At 43.3% G+C, this 24645-nt stretch overlaps 1 protein-coding gene across 1 annotated transcript; it reads right to left on the minus strand.

Moving 5' to 3' along the window:
• pole4 (polymerase (DNA-directed), epsilon 4, accessory subunit) lies at positions 1–14821 on the minus strand. Its single transcript, XM_028816547.2, has 4 exons — positions 14471–14821; positions 6479–6563; positions 6342–6383; positions 1–135 (listed from the first exon to the last, which is right to left on the minus strand). Exons 1-4 carry the CDS (start codon positions 14720–14722, stop codon positions 122–124), a joined length of 393 nt encoding a protein of 130 aa, XP_028672380.1. The 5' UTR covers positions 14723–14821; the 3' UTR covers positions 1–121.
• Between the last annotated feature and the right edge of the window lie 9824 nt (positions 14822–24645).

Consider the following 24645-nt stretch of genomic DNA (forward strand, 5'->3'; position numbering starts at 1 on the left):
AAATGTATAAATGTATATTTACAAGGAAAACTATGCACAGCTGTACAAATATTTTACAAAAATGAAATACAATTCCAGAGCATAGACCTTACAAAAGTAGGATGATGTCCTGGCAAATATCTCAATCCAAAGTCCCTAAGTAAAAAATAAGAAGAAAAATAATTAACACTCTTTACAGCAAATTATACATTTATTTCTGGTTAATATCATTTTCTATGGCAGAAAGGACTTCCATATATACAACCCCAAATCAGAAAAAGTTGGGACAGTGTGGAAAATGTGAATAAAAAAAGAAAAAAGCAAGTTATAAATTCACCTCAAATTTTATTTCATTGCAGACAGTATGAACACAAAATAATTCATGTTTTTTTTTTTGTCAACATCATTTGATTTGTAAATAAATATCCATTCTTGCCATTCAGGCTTGCAACACATTTCAAAAAAAAGTTGGGACAGTACAGCATTTACCACTTTGTACAGTTCCCCTGTCTTTTAACAACACTTAAAAGACGTTTAGGCATTGAAGAAATCAAGTGACTAAGTGTTGCAGGTGTTAGTTTGTCCCATTCTTCCTGCAAACAACGTTTTAGGTGCGCAACAGTACGGGGTCTTCGTTGACGCATTTTTCGTTTCAAAATGCGCCAAACATTCTCTATAGGAGACAAATCAGGGCTGCAGGCAGGCCAGTCAAGCATCCGCACCCTCTTCTTACACAGCCATGCCTTTGTTATGCGCGCAGTATGTGGTTTGGCATTGTCTGGCTGAAATAAGCATGGGCGTCCCTGGAAAAGACGTCGTCTTGAAGGCAGCATTTGTTCCTCCAAAACTGAGATATACTTCTCAGCATTGATGGTGCCATCGCAGAAGTGCAAGTTACCTTTGCCGAAGGCAATGACACAACCCCATACCATGACAGACCCTGGCTTTTGGACTTGTATCTGGTAACAGTCTGGATGGTCCTTTTCCTCTTTGGTCCGCAGCACACGGCGTCCATTTCTTCCAAAAAAGATGTGAAAAACCGATTCGTCTGACCACAATACACGTTTCCACTGCACAATGGACCATCCCAGATGCCTCCGAGCCCAGAGAAGTCGACGGCGCTTCTGGACACTATTTATGTTGGGCTTCCTTTTGGTACAGTACAGTTTTAGCTGGCATTTCCTAATGTAACTACGTACTGTAGTGCTTGAGAGTGACTTCCTGAAGTAGTCCTGAGCCCACGCAGTTATATCATTTATTGATGAATGACGGTTTTTAATGCAGTGCCGTCTGAGGGCTCGGAGATCACGGCCATTCAGTTTAGGCTTGCGCCCTTGGCCTTTGCGCACGGTAATTTCTCCAGATTCCCTGATTCTTTTCATTATGTTATGCACTGTAGAGGGAGAAATGCCCAAATCTCTTCCTATCTGTCTTTGAGAAACGTTTTTCTTCATCATTTCAAAGATTTTTGCCCGCACTTGGTGGCAAACTGGCGATTTGGCCCATCTTTGCTCCTAAAAGAGTAGGCCTTTCCTCGATGCTACTTTTGTACCGAATCATGATCGCAATCACCTGTTAACATCACCAGTTTCAAATCACATAATTATTTAGTTATTATACCTCATTACTACCCCTTAATTGCCCCCATCCCAACTTTTTTTGGAATGTGTTGCAAGCCTGAATGGCAAGAATGGATGTTTATTTACAAATCAAATGATGTTGACCAAAAAAAACATGAATTATCTTGTGTTCATACTGTCTGCAATAAAATAAAAGTTAAGGGAAATTTGTAAATTACTGCTTTATTTTTTTATTCACATTTTCCACACTGTCCCAACTTTTTCTGATTTGGGGTTGTATATATATATATATATATATATATATATATATATATATATACTGTATATAATAGTAATAATAAGTTACATTTACACAGCACCCAAGGTCACTTTACATACACAGTTTAATAAAAAGTTTGTAGAAGAGGAAAATTTTGAGATTTAAAAAGGTGGAGTAAGAGGAGCAAACTTGGAGAGACTGAGGAAGAGAGTTCCAGAGTTGAGGGGCCATAACAATGAACGGTGGAGAGTCTGGTGCTTGGGACAGTAAGGAGATTACTGCTCGAGGACCCGAGAGAGCAACAAGGCGTGTAAAGAGCTAGCAGCTGAGTGAGGTAGAGAGAAGCAAAGTTATGTAGGGCTTTGAAAGTGAAAAGCAGAATCTTGAATTTAATCCTAGATGGAACCGGTAACCAGTGAAGCTGGGAGTGAAAAGGGGAAATGTGAATTAAAAAAAAACACACCACACACACATATACATACATATATTATATACACACACACACATACACACATACATACATACATACATACAGTGGAACCTCGGTTTGCGAGAAACTTGGTTTACGAGTGTTTTGCGAGATGAGCTAAAATTTTTAATAAATTTTGACTTGATAAATGAGTGAGGTCTTGCAATACGAATAGTATGTATAAGCTTTGTCTGCTGAGCGTCATGTGATCACAACTGAGTTGATTGTTCTTCTCTCTCACTGCGGGATTGTGGGCAATCGTCTCCTATTCTCCGTCTGAGTCGGCATGCCTCACTCATATAGTCAACATCCGTATGAGCGTATACTGTTTACTACAGCATTGTGACTGTGTGTGTGTGCTGTGATGTGCGAGTCCCCGTCTTGCACCCCAAAACACGAAGCTGAGTCTCAGTAATTTAGCAACACCTGTGTTATTCAGCTTGAAACAGCAACAGCACAGTTATTTATTGTAGCGGGATCTGCCACTCTCCTATACACAAACACAGCAGTCAGGCAGGGCCGTGGCCAAGTAGTACTGTGCCCTGCGCATTTGTGATGTTCCTTGTTCCTTGTATCACCCATCAACAGCAGGCACTTATAGTATGTCTGCAATCTTTTCAGATTCGCTTTTACAGCGAACTACTACAGCGCTGGGAGACTGCGATTGCTTTGGGACTCTCTTCCGCGTGTCGTACCGTTGGGTGGAATCCCACAAGAGTTTAGAAACTCACTCACACCAGCCATGATTCTTTTCAAAGGTGAAGTTCAGGTTAATTTGTTTTATGTATTTTTACTTTATATTTTGTATTAATCATTTTTATATGAATAGTTTTGGGTTATGGAACGAATCATCTGAGTTTCCATTATTTCTTATGGGGAAATTCACTTTGATATACGAGTGCTTTGGACTACAAGCACGTTTCCGCAAATGGGGAGCGCGAATGTTACCATATGTGGTGTGATTTCGCTGTTCGTAGGGAAATTTTAAACTTGTAGCGGTGTATCGGCAGCAAAAAATATAGGAATACATTTTATTAGGGTTTCAAAAAAACGTTAGGGGGGGGTGCAATTAAAACTGTTATGAAAACTCGGGTTGCAAATACTTAAAGGTTGAGAAACGCTGATGTAAGCACTGACAAACGTCTCATGGTTTACAAGGTCGTTCATGGAAACAGTATATTAAATCCAAATGGGAAGATTCGTTATCAAGTTCTATAATCTGTGCAGACAAAGCTCTGGGCACATCACTCCAGTAGAGGGACCAAGTGGGACAGCAAGGACAATCAATACAGCGTTGTTACATCGTCAGTGCTGCCAATAGCAGATGCTTTTCTTGACCAAAGTTACTGTATACAGTGATCCCTCGCTATATCGCGCTTCGCCTTTCGCGGCTTCACTCTATCGCGGATTTTATATGTAAGCATATTTAAATATATTTTTATATGAATAGTTTTGGGTTATGGAACGAATCATCTGAGTTTCCATTATTTCTTATGGGGAAATTCGCTTTGATACACGAGTGCTTTGGACTGCGAGCACGTTTCTGGAACGAATTATGCTCGCAAACCGAGGTTCCACTGTATATACATACACACACACACATACATACAATGCAGATTGCTAAAACCATGCAGTCATTTCTGAATTAAAGAAGATGATAGAGTAAAGCGGGGGTTGCCAAGTCCGGTCCTGGAATACCACCTTGGCTGCAGGATTTCATTCTAACCCTTTTTAATTGAGTGCCCTGTTTGTGCTGTTAATTAACTTCTTGTGAATTCATTTTAATTGAATTGCTTATTTAAGATTTGTTCCTCTGAATTGCTTCATTTCTTTCCTTAAATGGCACCAAAACAGAAATGAAATGTGAAGTGAGTGAGCCAACAGAAGATCAACTAAGTCAGGGCCTCAAACTCCAACCAGCTGCTTAAAGAGGTGCCAATTCCTGTTGTTAAATAAACCAGATCTTTCATTTCTAGGCTTGTTGCTGCTCTACATTAGCAGACATTTCCGAAATTGTTTATTTTCTCTTTCTAAAAGCTCTGTTAAAATGTTTTAGGGACCTGAGCAGATCAACACTCCCGAGACCTTCATCTTTCTTTATTTTCAGATATTGTATGATGGACACCAGTTGTTTTGGCTCATTTTGTATCTCATTATTGTTTGGCTGCTAATTAAGGAAAAATAAACAATTAAGGGGTCTGAGTCTTCAAGTGCAAATCAATTAAAATTAGTTCAAAAGAAGTTAATTAGCAGCAAAAACAGGTCACTCATTAAGAAAAGGGTTAGAATGAAAACCTGCAGCCACGGTGGTCCTCCAGGACTGGAGTTGGCGACCCCTGGATTAAAGAAATACCCCACCCATAAATATTTCTTTTATAAGTTACATCATGTAGTTTGTAATGAAGGCCCATAAAATTTTTTAATGCAATATTTTCGTGCACAGCAAAGATTTAATGATAAAACAACAAGCCAATGGTGACTAATCAAATACAATGGCAAATGATGCAAGAAACATCCATTGAAATAAGAAAGAAAAAAAAATCTTACATGACATACAATCCACGTGTTAGTTATCCAGTCGTATGCTCAAAATGGCAAACCACATGTTTTGCTGAAATACTATTAAACAGATACTTCAGAAAAATCAGGACATACCATACATGGGATTAACTTTTTGAATTTAAGATGTGCTTCTTCCCCCTTTCACTGGTCAAGAGTCAGTCAGTGCCCAACCCGCTATATCCTAACACAGGGTCACAGGGGTCTGCTGGAGCCAGTCCCAGCCACCACAGTGGGCAAGGCAGGAACAAATTCTGCAGAGCACACACACACCCACCAAATAAACACTAGGTACAATTTAGGATCGCCAATGAACTTAACCCGCATGTCCTTGGACTGTGGGAGGAAACCCAGACAGACACGGGGAGAACATGCAAACTCCACGCAGGGAGGACACGGGAAGCGAACCCAGGTCTCCTTACTGTGACGTAGCAGCACTACCACTGTTGCACTGTGCCGCCCTGGTCAGGAGTCTTACATTCAAATTAAAGAAGTCAATCCCATATGACTTGAATTAGCAAATACTCATACGTTATTCACTTCATTTGCCGTTGTACAGTATTGTTCACCATCAAACTTTATATACAATATCTATTCTGCAAATAAAAATGAGATGATAACCTTTTTTAGCCTTTACTGGAAACTGCATGGGCTAAGTAACATACTAAAATATGTATCATTTTTATGTAGACTGCTCCTTTAGGACATTTTCTTTTCCTGCAATTGGCACATTAAGCACATGTTCTTGAAAACTCACTTAAGAATTTACTGTGGGTGTTTTAAAAAGTGCATTATACAGTACATGGTATTACACACGGGCGGCACGGTGGCGCGGTGGGTAGCGCTGCTGCCTCGCAGTTGGGAGATCTGGGGACCTGGGTTCGATTCCCGGGTCCTCCCTGCGTGGAGTTTGCATGTTCTCCCCGTGTCTGCGTGGGTTTCCTCCGGGCGCTCCGGTTTCCTCCCACATTCCAAAGACATGCAGGTTAGGTGGATTGGCAATTCTAAATTGGCCCTAGTGTGTGCTTGGTGTGTGAGTGTGTTTGTGTGTGTCCTGCGGTGGGTTGGCACCCTGCCCAGGATTGTTTCCTGCCTTGTGCCCTGTGTTGGCTGGGATTGGCTCCAGCAGACCCCCGTGACCCTGTGTTCGGATTCAGCGGGTTGGAAAATGGATGGATCGATGGATATTACACACTAGTTTCCTGCCCATGTTTGTTCTCTGCTGGGACAAGCTGATGACCTACATGATCCTGATAAACTAAATTTGAGAATATGTTACATATGTAAACATTAACATTATTTAAAGTTATTGTCTGTTTTTACCTACATTTTTATTACTCTTTAATTTAATATTGTTTTTTTTTTGTATCAGTATGCTGCTGCTGGAGTATGTGAATTTCCCCTTGGGATTAATAAAGTTTCCATCTATCTACATATCACAGAACAAATTTCATTTAACATCAGTACACCACACTTAAGAAATATGGATGATTACCTTCAAGAAAGGCGAACTCGTCAATTGCTTCTATTGCACTGTCTAAATTAAACAAAAAAACAACAACAAAAAAAAGTTAGTGCACCACAGTATGTGTGGAGCTTGCAAAGACAGTATGCTGTAATAAAAAGATTTACCTAGATCTTTTCTTTGCAGCGTTTTTCTTTTTCCCTGCTGAGCGTAAACAAAGGCATCTTTGGCTATCATTTCAACAAACAGCTCCTGCAAAGAAAGCAACATATTTAATGTGCAATACATGTTTTGAAAAGCATGGTAAGATAAAGAAATAAAATTCATCTTTAGAATAAAGAACTGCAATAAACCAACACACTCCCCAGGGTTCATCTTTGCCTTGCTCCCAATTACCTAAACATTGTCTATTGGGGCAGACGGCTAGGACCCTTGTCTGGCCAGGAGGCCTCCAAGCTGGAAGGACTGGAGGAGCAAGCATGGCCAGAGTGTTACCTTCCCCAGAGCACTAGATGGCAGCCCTCCTGGGTTGTAGCAGTGCCGAGGACTCCCACAGGGCTCCATGGGAGTTGGGAGTTTGGTGCAGCCCTGTTGGGATCTGTGGGCACCACCAAGTGGTGGTGCAGCAACTGCTTAGCCTTTATGGGTGGTCTTTCCACCACACCCAGAAGTGTTGCCTGAAATACCGTATATACTCGCGTTTAAGTTCTCCCGCGGATAAGTCGGGACTTGATTTTACCATATAACTTCCGATATTTTATAATTTCAGTCGTATAAATCAAATGTGGAAAACTCACGCTATTGGTCCAAGAGATTACAATATGCTAACACCCACCTGAGAGAGTAACCATGGAGCACGCTGCCTTTTTTTCTATGTATCGTGCCTACGTGACCACACGGCAATACCCGAACTATTCCGAAGTGACGTTTCCACCGATTTGTATTTTTTGTATCTCACACCCTTGTACGCCTTTATCATAAGAGCATCTCTTACCTATGATGGAGCGATCGATCAGAAGAAAATATGAAGCTGGTTTTAAATTAAACGTCATTGAAGTGGCAAGAGAAATTGGTAATGGCACTGCTGCAACAAAATTCGATGCGTCTGAGAAACTGGTGCGAGATGGGAGGAAGAAAGAAGATGTATTTTTGAATGGATGTACAAGTCGGGGTCTGATTTTATGATCGATTTTGCTGGTTCAAAACCCGACTTATATGCGAGTATATACTGTACATCATCAAGCACCTGGAGCAGTTCCGGTGGGCATTATAAAAGGGGCCACCACACACCAGAGTCGGAAGGAGGGAGATGAAGCTTGCCTAGGAGGAGTGGAAGAGAAAGAGAGAGAAGAAAAAGAAAACCATCGTGTTTGTTTGTGCTTAGTGGGGCTGTGTTGTTCCTGTGGGAAACGGGGAAGGCGTTCCCATGAGGTGAAGAAAAATAAAAGACATTTGTGTTTTTATAAGTGTCTCCTGCGTCTGTCTGTGTTGGGCGAAGTGGCTGGCATGCTCTCTACACTTGTCACACTATCCTTTGCACAACAAAGTCGTTCACATATTGCAGGTGTATGCCTAAGAGTGTGACACAACAATACCATTCCCCTCCAAGTTCAAAGTCAATGAAAAGTTGTAATAGCACATTTAGAAATCTTTCATTTTGTTTTACTGTAACACTGCCAGGTGGACGGCTCTATGGTGGAGCAGTTACAGCTACTGCCTTAAAGATCCAGCATCCTGAGTGCAAATTAAGCACCTCGCTATTGTTTGTGTGCAGTCTGGTTAATCTCTAGGTGTCTGTGTGTTGGTTTCTTTCTTCCCAGATGCTGAAACTCAAGTCTGTTAGCTGAACTGTCAATTCCAAATCACCTTCATCTAAATGGAACTGTAATGGAGTCACCATTTCCCAGCAATGAGAAAGAAACAGAAAAAATTGGCTCCAGTCTCACACAACCTTGACTAAGATTAAGTTGGTGGGGCTTCCTCTGCTATTTCTTTACTAAGCAACTGCTTTGTAAGGAATGGGGGGGAAAGGGTACCTGGTTAAATAACTAATAATAATAATTCTTTGCATTGATATAGCGCTTTTCTCACTACTCAAAGCGCTCAGCAATTGCAGGTTAAGGGCCTTGCTCAAGGGCCCAACAGAGCAGAGTCCCTATTGGCATTTACGGGGTTTGAACCGGCAACCTTCTGATTGCCAGAGCAGATCCCTAGCCTCACAGCCACCACTCTGCCTAGATTGCTCCCATTTTTTTTTTTCTTGTGCCATACTGTAAAGAGACTGTAGGTTAATAATCACGTACTTACAAAGAAAGTACAACAAAAACAGAAGCATATGCATCTCCTGCATGCAAAAAATAAACATCCTTCTAAATTGCAAATGAAAAACATACCAGACATGCCAGTTTTATTAATTCCTGCAGGCTGACAAACTAAGCAACAAATACAAATAGTTATGAAAAATAAACCACTATCAAATTAGAAAAATGGCATGAATGAAAATTTGCTGCTTCTGAAGCCTTCACAACTTGAGTAGGCCATTCATTATCAACCTACACGTGACTTGGGACCACCAATTCTGGACAGGACACACAACAGCATACATTCTCATTTACTCGTTTGTAAATAATTTAGCGTAAGCAAGTTATCCATTTTTTTTTTTTTTTTTTTTGCAAGTGGAAGGAAAACAGGAGTACCTAAAGAGAATCACACAAACTCCACATTGGCAGTGACAAGGCCTATGCTGATTACACTTACATTTATTTACTTGTTTGCCACCTTCATCCAGGAAATATATAAATTGGGTTGCATTTTGTTTGTTTTGCAATTGGAACACAGGCAGGTGAAGTGACTTGCTCATTACCTGCATTCTCCCAGTATGTGGACTGTAACACCCGGGGAAATAAGACTATTGATTTACTGTATGCAAACGTTAAAGACGCATACAGTGCCACCCCGCTGCCTGCGCTTGGGAAAGGAGATCATAACCTGGTTCTGCTTCAGCCTCACTACAAACCAAAAGTGAGAGTCCTACCTGTAACCAAACGATCATTCAGGAAGTGGACCCCGGAGGCTGAGAATGCTCTGAGACAATGTTTTGGAACTACAGACTGGGATATCCTGCAGGGATCACATAGTGAGAACATTGAGGAGGTTGTTGACTGCACTACTGACTACATCAACTTCTGTATGGACACTTTAGTTCCAGTAAGAACAGTACGCTGCTATGCTAACAACAAGCCATGGATTACAAGTGACATCAAGGGCCTTTTGAACCAGAAGAAAAGGGCCTTTAAAGACGGTGATCAGCATGAGCTCAAGCGCGTGCAGAAGGAACTCCGAGTCCAGCTCAGGGCGGCGAAGGAGCAGTACAGGAGAAAGCTGGAGCAGAAGTTGCAGAACAACAGCATGAAGGAAGTGTGGGATGGGATGAAGATCATCACTGGCTGCAGCTCGAAGCGGGGTGCCACCATCGAGAGAGACGTGAAGAGAGCAAACCAAATGAACATCTTCTTTAACAGGTTTGACCACCCTAACCCACTCTCACCTCGGAGTACAGTGATCCCTCGCTATATCGCGCTTCGCCTTTCGCGGCTTCACTCCATCGCGGATTTTATATGTAAGCATATTTAAATATATATCGCGGATTTTTCGCTGCTTCCCGGGTTTCTGCGGACAATGGGTCTTTTAATTTCTGGTACATGCTTCCTCAGTTGGTTTGCCCAGTTGATTTCATACAAGGGACGCTATTGGCAGATGGCTGAGAAGCTACCCAACTTACTTTCTCTCTCTCTCTCTCGCTGACGTAGGGGTGTGTGAGCAGGGGGGCTGTTCGCACACCTAGACGATAGGGACGTTTCTACCTTCTGTGTGCAGCTGCTTCCTGAAGGACATGCTGCACAGTGCTTCGCATACTTAAAAGCTCAAAGGGCACGTATTGATTTCTGACTTTGTTTTACTCTGGCTCTCTCTCTCTATTTCTCTGCTCCTGACGGAGGGGGTGTGAGCTGCCGCCTTCAACAGCTTTGTGCCGTGGTGCTTCGCATACTTAAAAGCAAACAGCCCTATTAATTTGTTTGCTTTACTCTCTGTCTTTCTGACAGACTCTGCTCCTGACGGGCACTCCTTTGAAGAGGAAAATATGTTTGCATTCTTTTAATTGTGAGACGGAACTGTCATCTCTGTCTTGTCATGGAGCACAGTTTAAACTTTTGAAAGACAAATGTTTGTTTGCAGTGTTTGAATAACGTTCCTGTCTCTCTACAACCTCCTGTGTTTCTGCGCAAATCTGTGACCCAAGCATGACAATATAAAAATAACCATATAAACATATGGTTTCTACTTCGCGGATTTTCTTATTTCGCGGGTGGCTCTGGAACGCAACCCCCGCGATGGAGGAGGGATTACTGTACTGCACTCTCTACACATCCTTCTGCTGATACCAACATAGGAGAGACATCCCCACCCACAATTACAGCAGCGCAAGTGAGCAGAGAGCTGAGGAAACTTCGTGCCAGCAAAGCAGCAGGTCCAGATGGAGTATCGCCATGACTGCTGAAGGTCTGTGCATCAGAGCTGGGGGGTCCTCTACAGCGCATCTTCAACCTGAGCCTGAAACAGGGGAAAGTCCCGAGGCTTTGGAAAACATCTTGCATCACCCCAGTCCCAAAGGTATCACGTCCTGGTGAGCTGAATGACTTCCGGCCTGTCGCTCTAACATCACATGTGATGAAGACCATGGAGCGGCTGCTGCTTCACCACCTGAGGCCACAGGTCCAACACGCCCTCGACCCTCTGCAGTTCGCATACCAGGAGAAGGTGGGAGCAGAAGATGCCATCATCTATATGCTACACCGATCCCTCTCCCACTTGGACAGAGGCAGTGGCGCTGTAAGAATTATGTTTCTAGACTTCTCTAGCGCCTTCAACACAATCCAACCTCTGCTCCTTAGGGACAAGCTGACAGAGATGGGAGTAGATTCATACCTGGTGGCATGGATCGTGGACTATCTTACAAACAGACCTCAGTATGTGCGTCTCGGGAATTGCAGATCTGACATTGTGGTCAGCAACACAGGAGCGCCGCAGGGGACTGTACTTTCTCCTGTCCTATTCAGCCTATATACATCGGACTTCCAATATAACTCGGAGTCCTGCCACGTGCAAAAGTTTGCTGACGACACTGCTATCGTGGGCTGCATCAGGAGTGGGCAGGAGGAGGAGTATAGAAACCTCATCAAGGAGGTGCGACTTAAACCACCTACAACTGAACACCAGCAAAACCAAGGAACTGGTGGTGGATTTTAGGAGACCCAGGCCCCTCATGGACACCGTGATCATCAGAGGTGACTGTGTGCAGTGGGTGCAGACCTATAAATACCTAGGAGTGCAGCTGGACGATAAATTGGACTGGACTGCCAATACTGATTCTCTGTGCAAGAAAGGACAGAGCCGCCTGTACTTCCTTAGAAGACTGGCATCCTTCAACATCTGCAGTAAGATGCTGCAGATGTTCTATCAGATGGTTGTGGCGAGTGCCCTCTTCTACGCGGTGGTGTGCTGGGGAGGCAGCATTAAGAAGAAGGATGCCTCACGCCTGGACAAACTGGTGAGGAAGGCAGGCTCTATTGTTGGCATAGAGCTGGACGGTCTGACATCCGTAGCAGAGCAACGGGCACTCAGCAGGCTCCTATCAATTATGGAGAATCCACTACATCCATTAAACAGTGTCATCTCCAGACAGAGGAGCAGTTTCAGCGACAGACTGCTGTCACTGTCCTGCTCCACTGACAGACTGAGAAGATCATTTCTCCCCCAAACTATGCGACTCTTCAATTCCACCAGAGGGGGTAAACGTTGAACATTATTCAAGTTATTGTCTTTTTTTTTTTACCTGCATTTTTTATTACTCTTTAATTTAATATTTTTGCTGCTGGAATATGTGAATTTCCCCCTGGGATTAATAAAGTATCTATCTATCTATCATGGTCACATGGTGTCAGAAGTGGGATTTGAACCCACAACCTGAGCGTCTAAAGTCCAAAGCCTTAACCAGCACGCCACCCACTTCAAAACCAGGAATATGGACCCATGCAGCTTTGTGAACATTACGTGTAGTACTTACTGCTCATTGATCGTACCTACGTAAATAAGCACCCCAGCACAAACACAATAAGAAACTTACCACTTTTTACTTTCGTGTAAATGGATTCTTGGTGATGAGGTCTGAAATTCACTACTGACTGAAGTTAAAGTTTGATTTCCGGTGTTCAGAACATCAAGAAAAGTTGATTTTAGCATATGTGTGTCTGTGAAAATCAAAACTGCTTTTCATGTCTTAAAAGTACCATTTTTGCATGTAGAATTATGCAGTTGTTTGCGTTATGTAGAACTACTCCTGGATAAATACATCCAAACAAAGATAAAAAGTTTGAGAACAGGCGTTTTCCAAGAGAGCCACCCTGAATGCCAAGACGTTATGTACAAGGATAACTTCTAACGAAATAAAGGGGGTGATTTTGTACAAACAAATTGCACCACACTTCCTTTGATACAAGCTCCAGGCCTATTGTTTCATATCCCTTTTTGATCCCAGTTTGACACATGGCCAATGATAACTGCTGTACAAACTGTTTCATTTAACTAGGATTTCTGCAGTCTGCTCAGTCTAGTCATGGGATCAGGCCTAACTGATTTGCAAAATTTTTGCTCGAGTAAATTTGGAGATACATAATTTACTTAAATATGCAAGTACACATACGGGGACACACCCGCTCAAAGAAACTACAAGTAAAGATATTTGACACCTCTTTTGCCCTACCAGAGGATATGCTTGATGATGAAAAGAAAGAAATGAACACATAAACACTACAAGAGATCTGTAAAGATTGACGTAGACTGACACATTACACCATCGCTGTACCAGTCTATCACTGCAGCTTGTCTGCTTAATTTAGCTTCAAATTAAATATTTAAGTTGTTCATGTGATCCAATTTCCTGTTAATTTTACTCTACATTATACGTAACATTATATATGTTAATTCACTATTATTGTACAGTACAAACAGCTGTATATTATCCTAAAATCTTCGGTTGTGTGATTCACTGCACACTAATATGTACTGTAAATGACATTAAACTAATGTAGGGTGGCACGGTGGCGCAGTGGTAGCGCTGTTGCCCGGCAGTTAGGAGACCCAGGTTCGCTTTCCGGGTCCTCCCTGCGTGGAGTTTGCATGTTCTCCCCGTGTCTGTGTGGGTTTCCTCCCACAGTCCAGACATGCAGGTTAGGTGCATTGGTGATTCTAAATTGTCCCTAGTGTGTGCTCGGTGTGTGTGCACCCTGCCCGGGGTTTGTTTCCTGCCTTGCGCCCTGGATTGGCTCCAGCAGACCCCCGTGACCCTGTAGTTAGGATAAAGCGGGTTGGATAATGGATAGATGGATGTATGACTAATGTATGGATCACTCCACACCAACATTGTATTGAAATAGTGCAACATGGTAACAGGGGGCTATAAATAACACGCGCAAGGAAGGTACACAAATAAATCATTTTTTAAAAGCTGTGCATAATAAATGCCACTTTGCATATAGTAATTGAATACATGCTGTTTTCCTCATTGTTCTTTTTCATTACCTACTCTTCATTTCTTATAACCTGTATAACTGTCTTATTGTAATGTTTCATGATCTCTTTTCTTTGCTGTACATGGAAAGATGTCATCAGAATTTCGTTGGAAGGAAGTACAATGACAACACACAATAAACTGAAAAGTGATCTTCGCTGTTGCACACTTGCATAGAAGTTTTATTCTGCCGAGCTTCGTCAAATCTAACTTCTTACGGCTGTTGTTACATTTACTCCGCTAAGTTAACTAAAATATTACACACTCGGCATTACTTACACCGCATTCTGACTTTCTCTTTTTGCTAAAGGAGTAAAAATGTGCCCGATTAAGAAATGTGCAAACCGATGTAAAGAATTAAAGAAATACGCAAACCGATCTGTAAAATTATAGGTCAAAGAGGCATATACAGTATAACGATACGTAACTTTTACAATTAACTAGCCATGTCATACACTGCTCATCATAACAAGGCATGCAGGTACTAACAAACCCCAACGCCACTTAAATTCACTCTCACTGTGACACGTACGGTGGCTTTGGCGATGACAAACACGGATTCCTGGCTCGCCAGCGCAACATCAGGATCAGCCTTCATAAGGGCCTTAATACGCGCCAACGGCAACTTCACCAGTCGGTTTGGCGGTCCCGCTGCTGCTACCGCCGCCGCTGCCGCCAGTTCCTCGGCCACCACATCTCTGAGCTCATCCTCCGTCCCGCTGCGCTCCGCTTCTGCGTCTGTCGGCGAGACCGAAGTAGTTACCGCTACTACTGCCGCCGCCATGCTCACTGGTGGAGTAGAAGACTTGTTTGTTTATGTACGTAGTCCCATCATACACCCGGCTGGGTTCATAGGCCAGCGCTACGCATTTTGCGCAAGACGCATTAAAGAATACCAATCGCCTTTTCTTCTTTCCCGCCATAGTGCGCGCGACGAAAGAGTCAAAAATGGGGCGGGGAAAGACGGGAACACCCCTAGTGGATTGTCCAATAGAATTGAGGAACAGGACCACTCGCTTCATGTTTCGGAAGCGCACCTAAGCAACACTTCGGTTGAGCATTTCAATTCCAATTACTAAATCGATTCTTTCGAATTGACCCATTTAAGTGAGTCCATTTTTTTTTATTCATTTGATTTATTTACAATCTAGCGCAGGGACGTCTCTAACACGTCGCTCGCGAGCTACCGGTAGCTCGCAACCCCTTTCCAAGTAGCTCGCCAAAGGGTTAATGAATCCTACATAAATTTGAAAACTTGATTAGTTAAATGAGGGGTGGGCGATCTTTCCAAAAATCATATCACGATCCTTTTAACACAAAATCACGATCCACAATCTGAAATGCAATCAATCTGGCATACACTTAAGAGAATATCCGGACTCAAACTCACCAAGACCTAAGTAACACTTTATTATAAATATCAAAACAATGTTGAATTCAATTGTTCTCTCGTTCGCTAGCTAGGCGGAGATAAGGTACACGCCCCAAGGCTACATTGTGAGTGAGGAGGGCCCCGCCCCGCCCAACCTGCCCTCACAATTCGAGCTGCAAGTCTCTTGTTGAATATCTCTATTAGCTTAGCACATCTGTCCACTGGAATTTTTGCCCATTTTGCAAGGTAAAACTGCTCCAACTCCTGCAGGTTTGATGGGTTACGTTGGTATCCAGCCATCTTCTGCTGGAGTGCTGCCAGAGATTCTCCATTGGATTGAGCTCTGGGCTTTGTTCAGAGTTTCCCTTTGAACCACTCCAGTGGAGCTTTAACAGTCTGTTTAGGGACATTCATTGTCCAGTCAGAAGGTGAACCTTCATCAAAGTCTCAAATCTCTGGCAGAGTGAAACAGGTTTCCTCAAGAACTTCCCGTATTTAGTGCCACCACCATGCTTCACTCTGGTAGTGGTGTTCTTGGGGTGATGTTTCCCATGATGGCCAAAAGTTCAATTTTAGCCTCATCCGACCAGAGAACTTTGTATTGGGGGGCACCACATGCTGTTGGACAAACTCCAAGCATGTTTATTTTTTTTTTTTTAAGTGATGACTTTTTTTCTGGCCACTCTTCCATAAAACCCCGCTCTCTGGAGTGTATGACTTAAAGTGATCCTATGGATGGATACACCTATCTCCACCATGGATCTTTGGAGCTCCTTCAGTGTTATCCTTGGTGTCTTTGTTATAATGGATTTAATGGTGCTTTGTGGGATAGTCAAAGTCTGAGCTATTCAATGAGATATTTTTTGTTTGTTATAACTCTGACCTGTTTGGAGTGCTCCTTGGGCTTCATGTAGCTTGTTTAGTGGTGTTGCAGATTCATGGTCTTTTCAGAAAAGGTCTGTTTATACAGACATCATGTGACACTTTGATTGCACATAGGTGGACCTTTTCACATCTATCTATCTATCTATCTATCTATCTATCTATCTATCTATCTATCTATCTATCTATCTATCTATCTATCTATCTATCCATCCATCCATTTTCCAACCCGCTGAATCCAAACGCAGGGTCACGGGGGTCTGCTGGAGCCAATCCCAGCCAACACAGGGCACAAGGCAGGAACCAATCCCAGGCAGGGTGCCAACCCACTGCAGGACACACACAAACACACCCACACACCAAGCACACACTAGGGCCAATTTACAATCACCAATCCACCTAACCTGCATGTCTTTGGACTGTGGGAGGAAACCGGAGCGCCCGGAGGAAACCCACGCAGACACGGGGAGAACATGCAAACTCCACACAGCGAGGACCCGGGAAGCGAACCCAGGTCTCCTTACTGTGAGGCAGCAGCGCTACCACTGCGCCACCATGCCGCCCTCTATCTATCTATCTATCTATCTATCTATCTATCTATCTATCTATCTATCTATCTATCTATCTATCTATCTATCTATCTATCTATCTATTCCTTTGAAAGCAAAGCAACAAATTGAATGAGTGAATATCGTTTCTATCATTTCAACAAATTGAATGAGTGAATATCGTTTCTATCGTTTCAACAAATTGAATGAGTGAATATCGTTTCTTTCTCTCTACAAGAAATGTGTCTGACAATAGCATTCACACAAATGAGAAATGATTGAACCGTGTGTGTGGTTATAAATGTTTTAGATGTGGGCAGGACTTTTCCAAATCTCTTTGCATAAAGTCTCATCTCACGGGTCTTGAAATTTTCTCTTGCGTGATTTCACTTTCACCAAACAACAAATCTTTTCATTCTCGCGGATACGCCTCTTCATTGGGAAGAAACACTACTTTTCCCTGATGGCAACACGAATTAGACGATCTACAAGTCTCCGACTTAAAGTTTAAATCCAAACAATATATTCGATCTCTTTTTACTGTTCCTTTATTTCATTGAATACTATTTTCCATTTGTTAGTGCTAATGCGATCTTTACCATAATTTTTCTGAGACTTTCAAATTTTTGTACTTCCATTATCTCTAACCTGCTCTGCATGTGTATCATGCCACCGTGTTTGAATTCTTTACGATATTCTACTTTGTCATCTACTCTTTGTCTTTTATTTCCGGCTCCAGGCATGGTTAAATCTCTTGGCACAAAGTCTCGTCTCGCGGGATGTGAAAGTGTCTCTCTGAGAAAATCACGTCTCATCTCTCCTCCCAAGATTATAATAGGGAGATATCGTTATATTTTGATAAAGTCCACGTGTTATCTTGCAAAAATATAGCTGAATACTGTAATGAGAAAATCCGGTATATGTTAACATTATTTTTATTAAATTTGTGCTGTAAAGAACGGCCGGCAGTTTATCCCTGCCGGAACGCCCCAGTAACGGAAGGATGGGGGATGGCAGCTTATCAAGGACACTGTCGCCTCCAGGACTATAGATGGCAGCTTCCCTGGACTGCAACGGTGCCCTGGATGCCCGCAGGCAGAGATGGGTGCAGTAGCCAAAAATTGTACTCAAATAAGAGTAGCGTTACTTCAACGTAATATGACTCAAGTAGAAGTAAAAAGTAGTCATCCAAAAAATTACTCAAGTAAGAGTAAAAAAAGTATTTGGTGAAAAGACTACTCAAGTACTGAGTAACTGTTTGATCATAATAAATGATTTATTTTTTAGAAATGTTGTAATAAGACAGACAAAAATATAAAATAATGTTCAAATTCAGCTATTTCCAAATAATAAAATAAAAAATGAGTAAAAATAAATAACATCTTTACAAAATAAAGATGCACAAATAACACAAAGTTCCGAATCTCCGTTTTTCACAATAAAGCTTTTGAAGCCGATACGTACAGTAGGTAACATGTATGTTTGAACAGTGCAAACTACTTAGAGTGACAAGATATACTGTACAGTGACAGTATAATACTGCATATTCACTTGCCCTCCAAATAGCAAAGCTGATAGAAAATAACATTAGAACAAGGCAGCTTGTCCACTTACAAGAAGTCTCACTTTACCTTGACTGTCTGTCTGTGTCTCTGCATGTTTGGTTAACATGTGCTTGTTCTTCACTCAGTGAAGAGATGGTCAAGCTTCAGCAGGAGTTTGCTCTCATTTTTCATGTATTCTTTCTTTCCCTGTCCGCTGTCTGTGAGGAGTTTGTGCTGCTATGCCGCCACAGTTTGTGTGTGGTCATGTGACTGCATGGCTATGTCTGATTTGTGAAATGGAGTCATGTGATTATTGTTGCTACGTCTGATTGGTGAAACTGAGTCTTGTGATTATTGTTGCTACGTCTGATTGGTGAAACAGTCATGCAGTAGATCCACTGGCGGCTTCTCTCTGGCAAAAATATAGCGTATATAATGGAAAAAAAAGTAACGATTCAAGTGTTGCCCAATGTAGCGGAGTAGGAGTAGCGTTTCTTCTTCACAAATGTTCTCAAGTAAAAGTAAAAAGTATGGCGCAGTAAAACTACTCTTTGAAGTACAATTTTTTTAAAAAGTTACTCAATTAAATGTAACGGAGTAAATGTAACTCGTTACTACCCACATCTGCCCACAGGGCACTATGGGACTTCAGCAACAGAGCCCTGCTGGGTACCGTGGGTGCCGCCAGGAGATGCTGCAGGGAGATTGGGGATCCCCTACTGTTTACATAGCCCTGTGACGATGCAGGTTTGCTGCATGCCCCTGTCTGCTGTCCAGGAGCCCTTAACCCGACACCATCGGTAATGTTACCAATGAACTAAGCAGTGAGGCAACAACATAGCAAGGGGATGGTGCAAAAGTGTCAAGTGCTTTTATTTAAAAACAACAACAAAACAATGTCCAAATAAATAAGTGCAGTGATTCAAAGTCTTCAAATAAATAAATAATCTATTAAACAAAACGTGTAGGTAAAAATCAATAAATACAAAAAAAAAAACACAATCCTTTCAAAATCGAGGTTAAAACACAATGTTGGAAGCAGTACTTTAAAAGCACAATTCAGAGCCCGGTGCCTCTTTTACCCTGGCGTCTCTCCCACTTCTCCCATTTGAGCCCAGCAACAGGAGAGTCGCCCTCTCAGCAGCTGACCTTTTCTCCGCTCAACTGGTCCGGAGGCCTCCCGATCCCTGGCTTTGGTCGCGCACTCATCCCAGACCGAGACTTGGTTTCCTTGACGACCAGGACGCTCACGTCAAGGACTTCACCCACCAAGCCTCCCGACTTCCGCTGCCTTCCCGGCCTTACGCAGCCTGTCGTCCTTCAGCTGGTCACTCCAGCTCCTTGCTCGCTCAGCTGGAGCGACCGCTTTCTTCTGCCACTGAGTGTTGGCCAAACACCCTCCTTGGGGCTCACCTTCCAGCTGCCTACCTGCGAGCCTGCACTCGCTTGCTCATTCTCTCTCTCGCTCACTCTCACCACCCTGCTCTCCAGCAACCTCCGTCTTTCTTTCTCTTTCCTTTCTTCTTATTTTCCCCTAGCCGGCTCACGCTTCTATATATGAAGGGGAACGTGATAGTCGAGCTCCTGGGAACAATTACGGATGTGGACCATTTCTCACCTGTGAACTTAGGTGAGAAATGCCACACACCACCACGCCCCCTCACTAAGCTGCGAGCGCTGTGATTATTTATTAAAACTGGCCTTTAATGGGAGCTGTGGACCCGCTATACCACAAGCCCGGAAGTACTTCAAAGTCACGGGGACAGAAGCACTTCTGGGTCAAGGACTATAAAAAGGACTACTGGAGACTCGGCAAGTGAGCCGGACAGAGTTTGCTGGGAGATATGGAGGAAAGAGTATTGTGTAGATTTATTGTTTGTTTACTTGTTTATGGTGACTGTAGTGCTTAAAAGGCACTTTGAAAAAGAGCTTCTTCATGCTTTTACCTTGTGTCTGCGTATCTGTCTGTTGGGTTTAATGGGGCAACAGCGACTCCTGGCATTCACAGCGCGCAAGTTTATACAGTCCACACATACCGGTAACAGTGTTTGATGTAACCAGCCCCGCGTGGGGTTGGTCAGCCCTATGCCCCGCCCACCCCTAAGGCCGCCTCTGCTCCAGCATCTGCCCATCAGGATAGGATCAATCTCCTTCAATGCACCACCAGTATTAGAGCATCAAGTCCACTTCTTGAGAACATAATATAGTTACAGTGAGCAACAAACAAGACCAAACTGGCTAGACTACAGTCTTCCTTCCATCCATCCATCCATCCATCCATCATAAACTCTACTCAGGTTGGGGGAACAGAAGTCTACTAAGTGAATTACTCTGTCTGTAAACACTGTTGAAAAAAAAAAACTTTTGCCCTGACACAAAGTAGATGTCTTAAATATTATGCCAAATTTATAGTTTTATAGCAGTGAAAAGTCAAGCAAAATGACACCTTTTATTGGCTAACTAAAAAGATTACAAAATGCAAGCTTTCGAGGCAACTCAGGCCCCTTCTTCATCTTGTCTGAAGAAGGGGCCTGAGTTGCCTCGAAAGCTTGCATATTGTAATCTTTTTAGCTAGCCAATAAAAGGTGTCATTTTGCTTGACTTTTCACTACATTCATAATGGCTAACACGGTATAACACCCTAGTACAGGGGTGGCGAACTCCGGGCCTGGAGGGCCGCAGTGGCTACAGGTTTTCATTCTAACCTTTTCCTAATCAGTGACCAGTTTTCACTGCTAATTAAATTTTTCCCCATCACTTTAATAGCCCTGTTAGAAGAGTTCAACCCTCTGAATTGATTCCTTTCTTCATTAAATGACAGCCAAGCAGAAATGAGATGTGAAACAAGCCAACAGATGACCAGCTAAACTGGGGCTTCAAACACCAACCAATTTCACTCCAATCACTTTCTTAATGAGAAGCCAATTCTTGCTGTTAATTAAACCCGTGTGAGAGATGGCGGGCAGCTTATCCCAGCCAATGCATCCACACCGCCAGATGGAGTCCTCCCTGCAACATGGAGGTGCCCCAAATTCCCACAGGGCATCATGGACAATGGATACCATGGGGGCTGCCAGGGGAAGCTGCAGGGAGACACGAAGATTGTTTCTATTATAACCCGGAAGTACTCGCAAGTCATGGGGACAGAAGGACAGAAGTACTTCTGGGCTAAAGAAAAATGGAAATCTTCATCTGACCCGGAAGTGCCATTGGATCACGTGGGCTGAAGGACAGCAGCGCTTCCGGGTCACGGACTATTTAAAGGACTGGTTGAGACCCAGCAAAGAGAGCCGGAGTTGGGAGGAAGGGTGACAGAGCTGCTGGGTGGAGTGGAGGATTGATTATTGTTGTATTATTGTTATTATTATTGTATTATTATTGAGTATTGTGGAGGTGGAGGTGCTTTGTGCACATTATTATAATTATTAAAAATTATTACTGGGACTTTTACCTGGTGTTGGGACGTGTTGTCTGTGGGTTTTACGGGGCAACAGCGACCCCTAGTGTCACACCCGTTATTTAATTCCATGGCTTGTTGCTGCTCTCATTCTGCCACAGCAGACATTTCGAAAACTGTTGTTTTTCTGTTCTTTCTAAGAGCACAGTCAAAATGTTTTGGTGACCTGAGAGATCAACCTTACCAACACCATCACCTCTCTTTATTTTCACATACAGTAGTGTCTCACTTATCCGACATAAACGGGCCGGCAGAACGTCGGATAAGCGAAAATGTTGGATAATGGGAGGTGTTAAGAAAAAGCCTATTAAACGTCAAACTATGTTATAATTTTACATATAACGACCCTAATACAGTGTAACCTCAGTTCACCAACATCTCTGAACACATACAAATCGGGTTATGACCAAAAAGTTCGCCAAACGTTTGCCTCTGTGCACGACCACACACTCGGTATAGGAACAAGCCAGCTTCCCTTTCAGTTTGTGCGCACCGATGATTTCCGCATGTGTTCAGTCTCTCCCTGTGCAGCGTTAGAGAGAGAGCGCGAGAGAGACACAGACAGACACATGCACATGCAAGAGACAGAGAGACACATGCACACGCGCGAGAGAAAGAGAGACGCACGCACACACACGAGCGAGAGAGATGCACGCACGCACACACACACACACACGCGCGCGAGAGAGAGACGCACGCACGCACACACACGCACGCATGCACGTGAGAGAGACGCACACGCACACACACGCGCATGAGAGACACGCACGCCAGAGAGGGCCAGCCACATAATCCACTGTAATCATGTTTTACAACAAAACAACAGAAAAATTTAACTGAAAAAATGAACTTAGCAACAAAAGATAGACTACGCTCACGTTCGCAACTTGCAGTTCTTGTTGCCGATTGATTTTTTTTTTTGCAGTGGGACGTCGGATAATACAAAAAGTTGGATAAGCAAGACTCTACTGTATTGTGTAATGGGCACAGGGGAGCTGGTCATGTGGTTTCTTGTTTTGTGTCTCATTATTGTTTGGCTGCTAATTAAAGAAAAAGAAACAACTATGGGGCCTGAGTCAAGTTAATTAAAAGAAGTAATCAGCAGCAAAACTGGTCACTAATTAAGAAGATGGTAAGAATGAAAACCTGCAGCCACTGCGGCACTCGAGGTCTGGAGTTCACCACTCCTGCCCTAGTACTATAGTTTTATAGTATAAAATCTGTGGAGGGGTTATAAAGTGACTTTTAAAGAATTCACTCTAAGTGTAAGGAATCTTCTCATATACAGTATGATTGATAAAGTGCACAGTGGGGATTTTATGAGAAAATAAGTTTGACAGAAGGAAGCGGATCATTCGGTCCATCGTGTTCATTAGTAAAGAGTCGCTTGAGAAGCTCCACGCACGCTCATTACCTTTCTGATTGGATCTTTTGCCGGGGACAGGGATCTTTTGCCGGGGACAGGGCAGCAGACTCAGCAGGACAAACAAGCTTATCAGGTGAACTGCTTTCCCTGAGCCAATGCCAATCGGCTTATTGGATTGGTCAGCCTGGCCAAGCTTTTGTTTTCATAACTCTTATTGGGTGATTAGTCTAGGCAGCAAGAAAAGTGGCAATGCCTAGAGGACGTGTCATACCATTAACTGCATGGGGGGTTTCAAGTCATTCTTTACACTGTAAACTTCAGAAATAAAGTCCATTTTTTTTGGAGCACAAATACAGAACATTTTCAGCAGAGTGTACATCTGTACAAGGGGGCATGGCATCATAAAATGGTTCTATGTATCATCAAATCAAACTTTCTTTGTCACATACAGTTTATACACATAGTAAAATATGTAGTGACATGCTTAGGTGCTCAACTCCTTGAGACACATATAAAGGGACAATAACAATACATCCATCCATCCATTTTCCAACCCGCTGAATCCGAACACAGGGTCACGGGGGTCCGCTGGAGCCAATCCCAGGGCACAAGGCAGGGAACCAATCCCGGGCAGGGTGCCAACCCACCACAGGATACACACAAACACACCCACACACCAAGCACACACTAGGGTCAATTTAGAAACGCCAATCCACCTAAGCTGCATGTCTTTGGACTGTGGGAGGAAACCGGAGCGCCCGGAGGAAACCCATGCAGACACGGGGAGAACATGCAAACTCCATGCAGGGTGGACCCGGGAAGCGAACCCGGGTCTCCTAACTGCGAGGCAGCAGCGCTACCACTGCGCCACCCAATAACAATACATAACTTTCTAAATAAAAGAAACCATTAATAGAATTATTAATATGTAATAAATAATAATAATTAATGTGACACCAGTAGGGAGCGTACCAGCCACTCAACCCGACACAGACAGCCGCAAGAGGCACACTTATAAAAGCACACGTGATTTTGTATTTTCTTTTCTCTCTTTTGGGCAACGCCTTCCCCGTTCCCACAAGTTAAACACAGTCCAGAAGCACAAGCACCACAAAATACAATACTTTTTCTCTCTCTTTCTCTTTCTTTTCCTCCTCCATTCTTTCTCAGCAAGCTTGGTCTCCCTCCTCCCGCTCCTGAGTAGTGTCAGTTGACTCCTTTTATATGTTACCCGGGAGTGCTCCAGGTGCTCGTTGCCCTACTTCTGGCAGCAGTGTGGCGGAAGAGCTGCTGTTCAGGGCTCAGCAGTCGCTGCAGCACCCTCTGGTGGCACCCACGGACCCCGACAGGGCTGTATCAAACTCCAACTCCCATGGAACCCTGCAGGAGTCCTAGGCACCCCTGCAACCCAGGGGCACTGCCATCTAGCGCTCCGGAGGAGGTAACGCTCTTGCCTACGTTTGTTCTGCTGGTCCTTCCAGAGTGGGGGTGTCCCAGCCAGGCAAGGGCCACGGTCATCCTCTACACTAATGAATAAT

Source organism: Erpetoichthys calabaricus, chromosome 12 (genome assembly GCF_900747795.2).
Source record: "Erpetoichthys calabaricus chromosome 12, fErpCal1.3, whole genome shotgun sequence".
Classification (NCBI taxonomy): domain Eukaryota; kingdom Metazoa; phylum Chordata; class Cladistia; order Polypteriformes; family Polypteridae; genus Erpetoichthys; species Erpetoichthys calabaricus.

Excerpts from the sequence above, each read along its gene's own strand:
- pole4 (XM_028816547.2), bottom strand. The coding sequence starts at position 14,722 with ATGGCGGCGGCAGTAGTAGCGGTAACTACTTCGGTCTCGCCGACAGAC. Across the intron at positions 6,564-14,470 it reads TTGTCATCGCCAAAGCCACC|GAGCTGTTTGTTGAAATGAT; the intron begins GTACGTGTCACA and ends CTTTCTTTGCAG. Across the intron at positions 6,384-6,478 it reads GCTGCAAAGAAAAGATCTAG|ACAGTGCAATAGAAGCAATT; the intron begins GTAAATCTTTTT and ends TGTTTAATTTAG.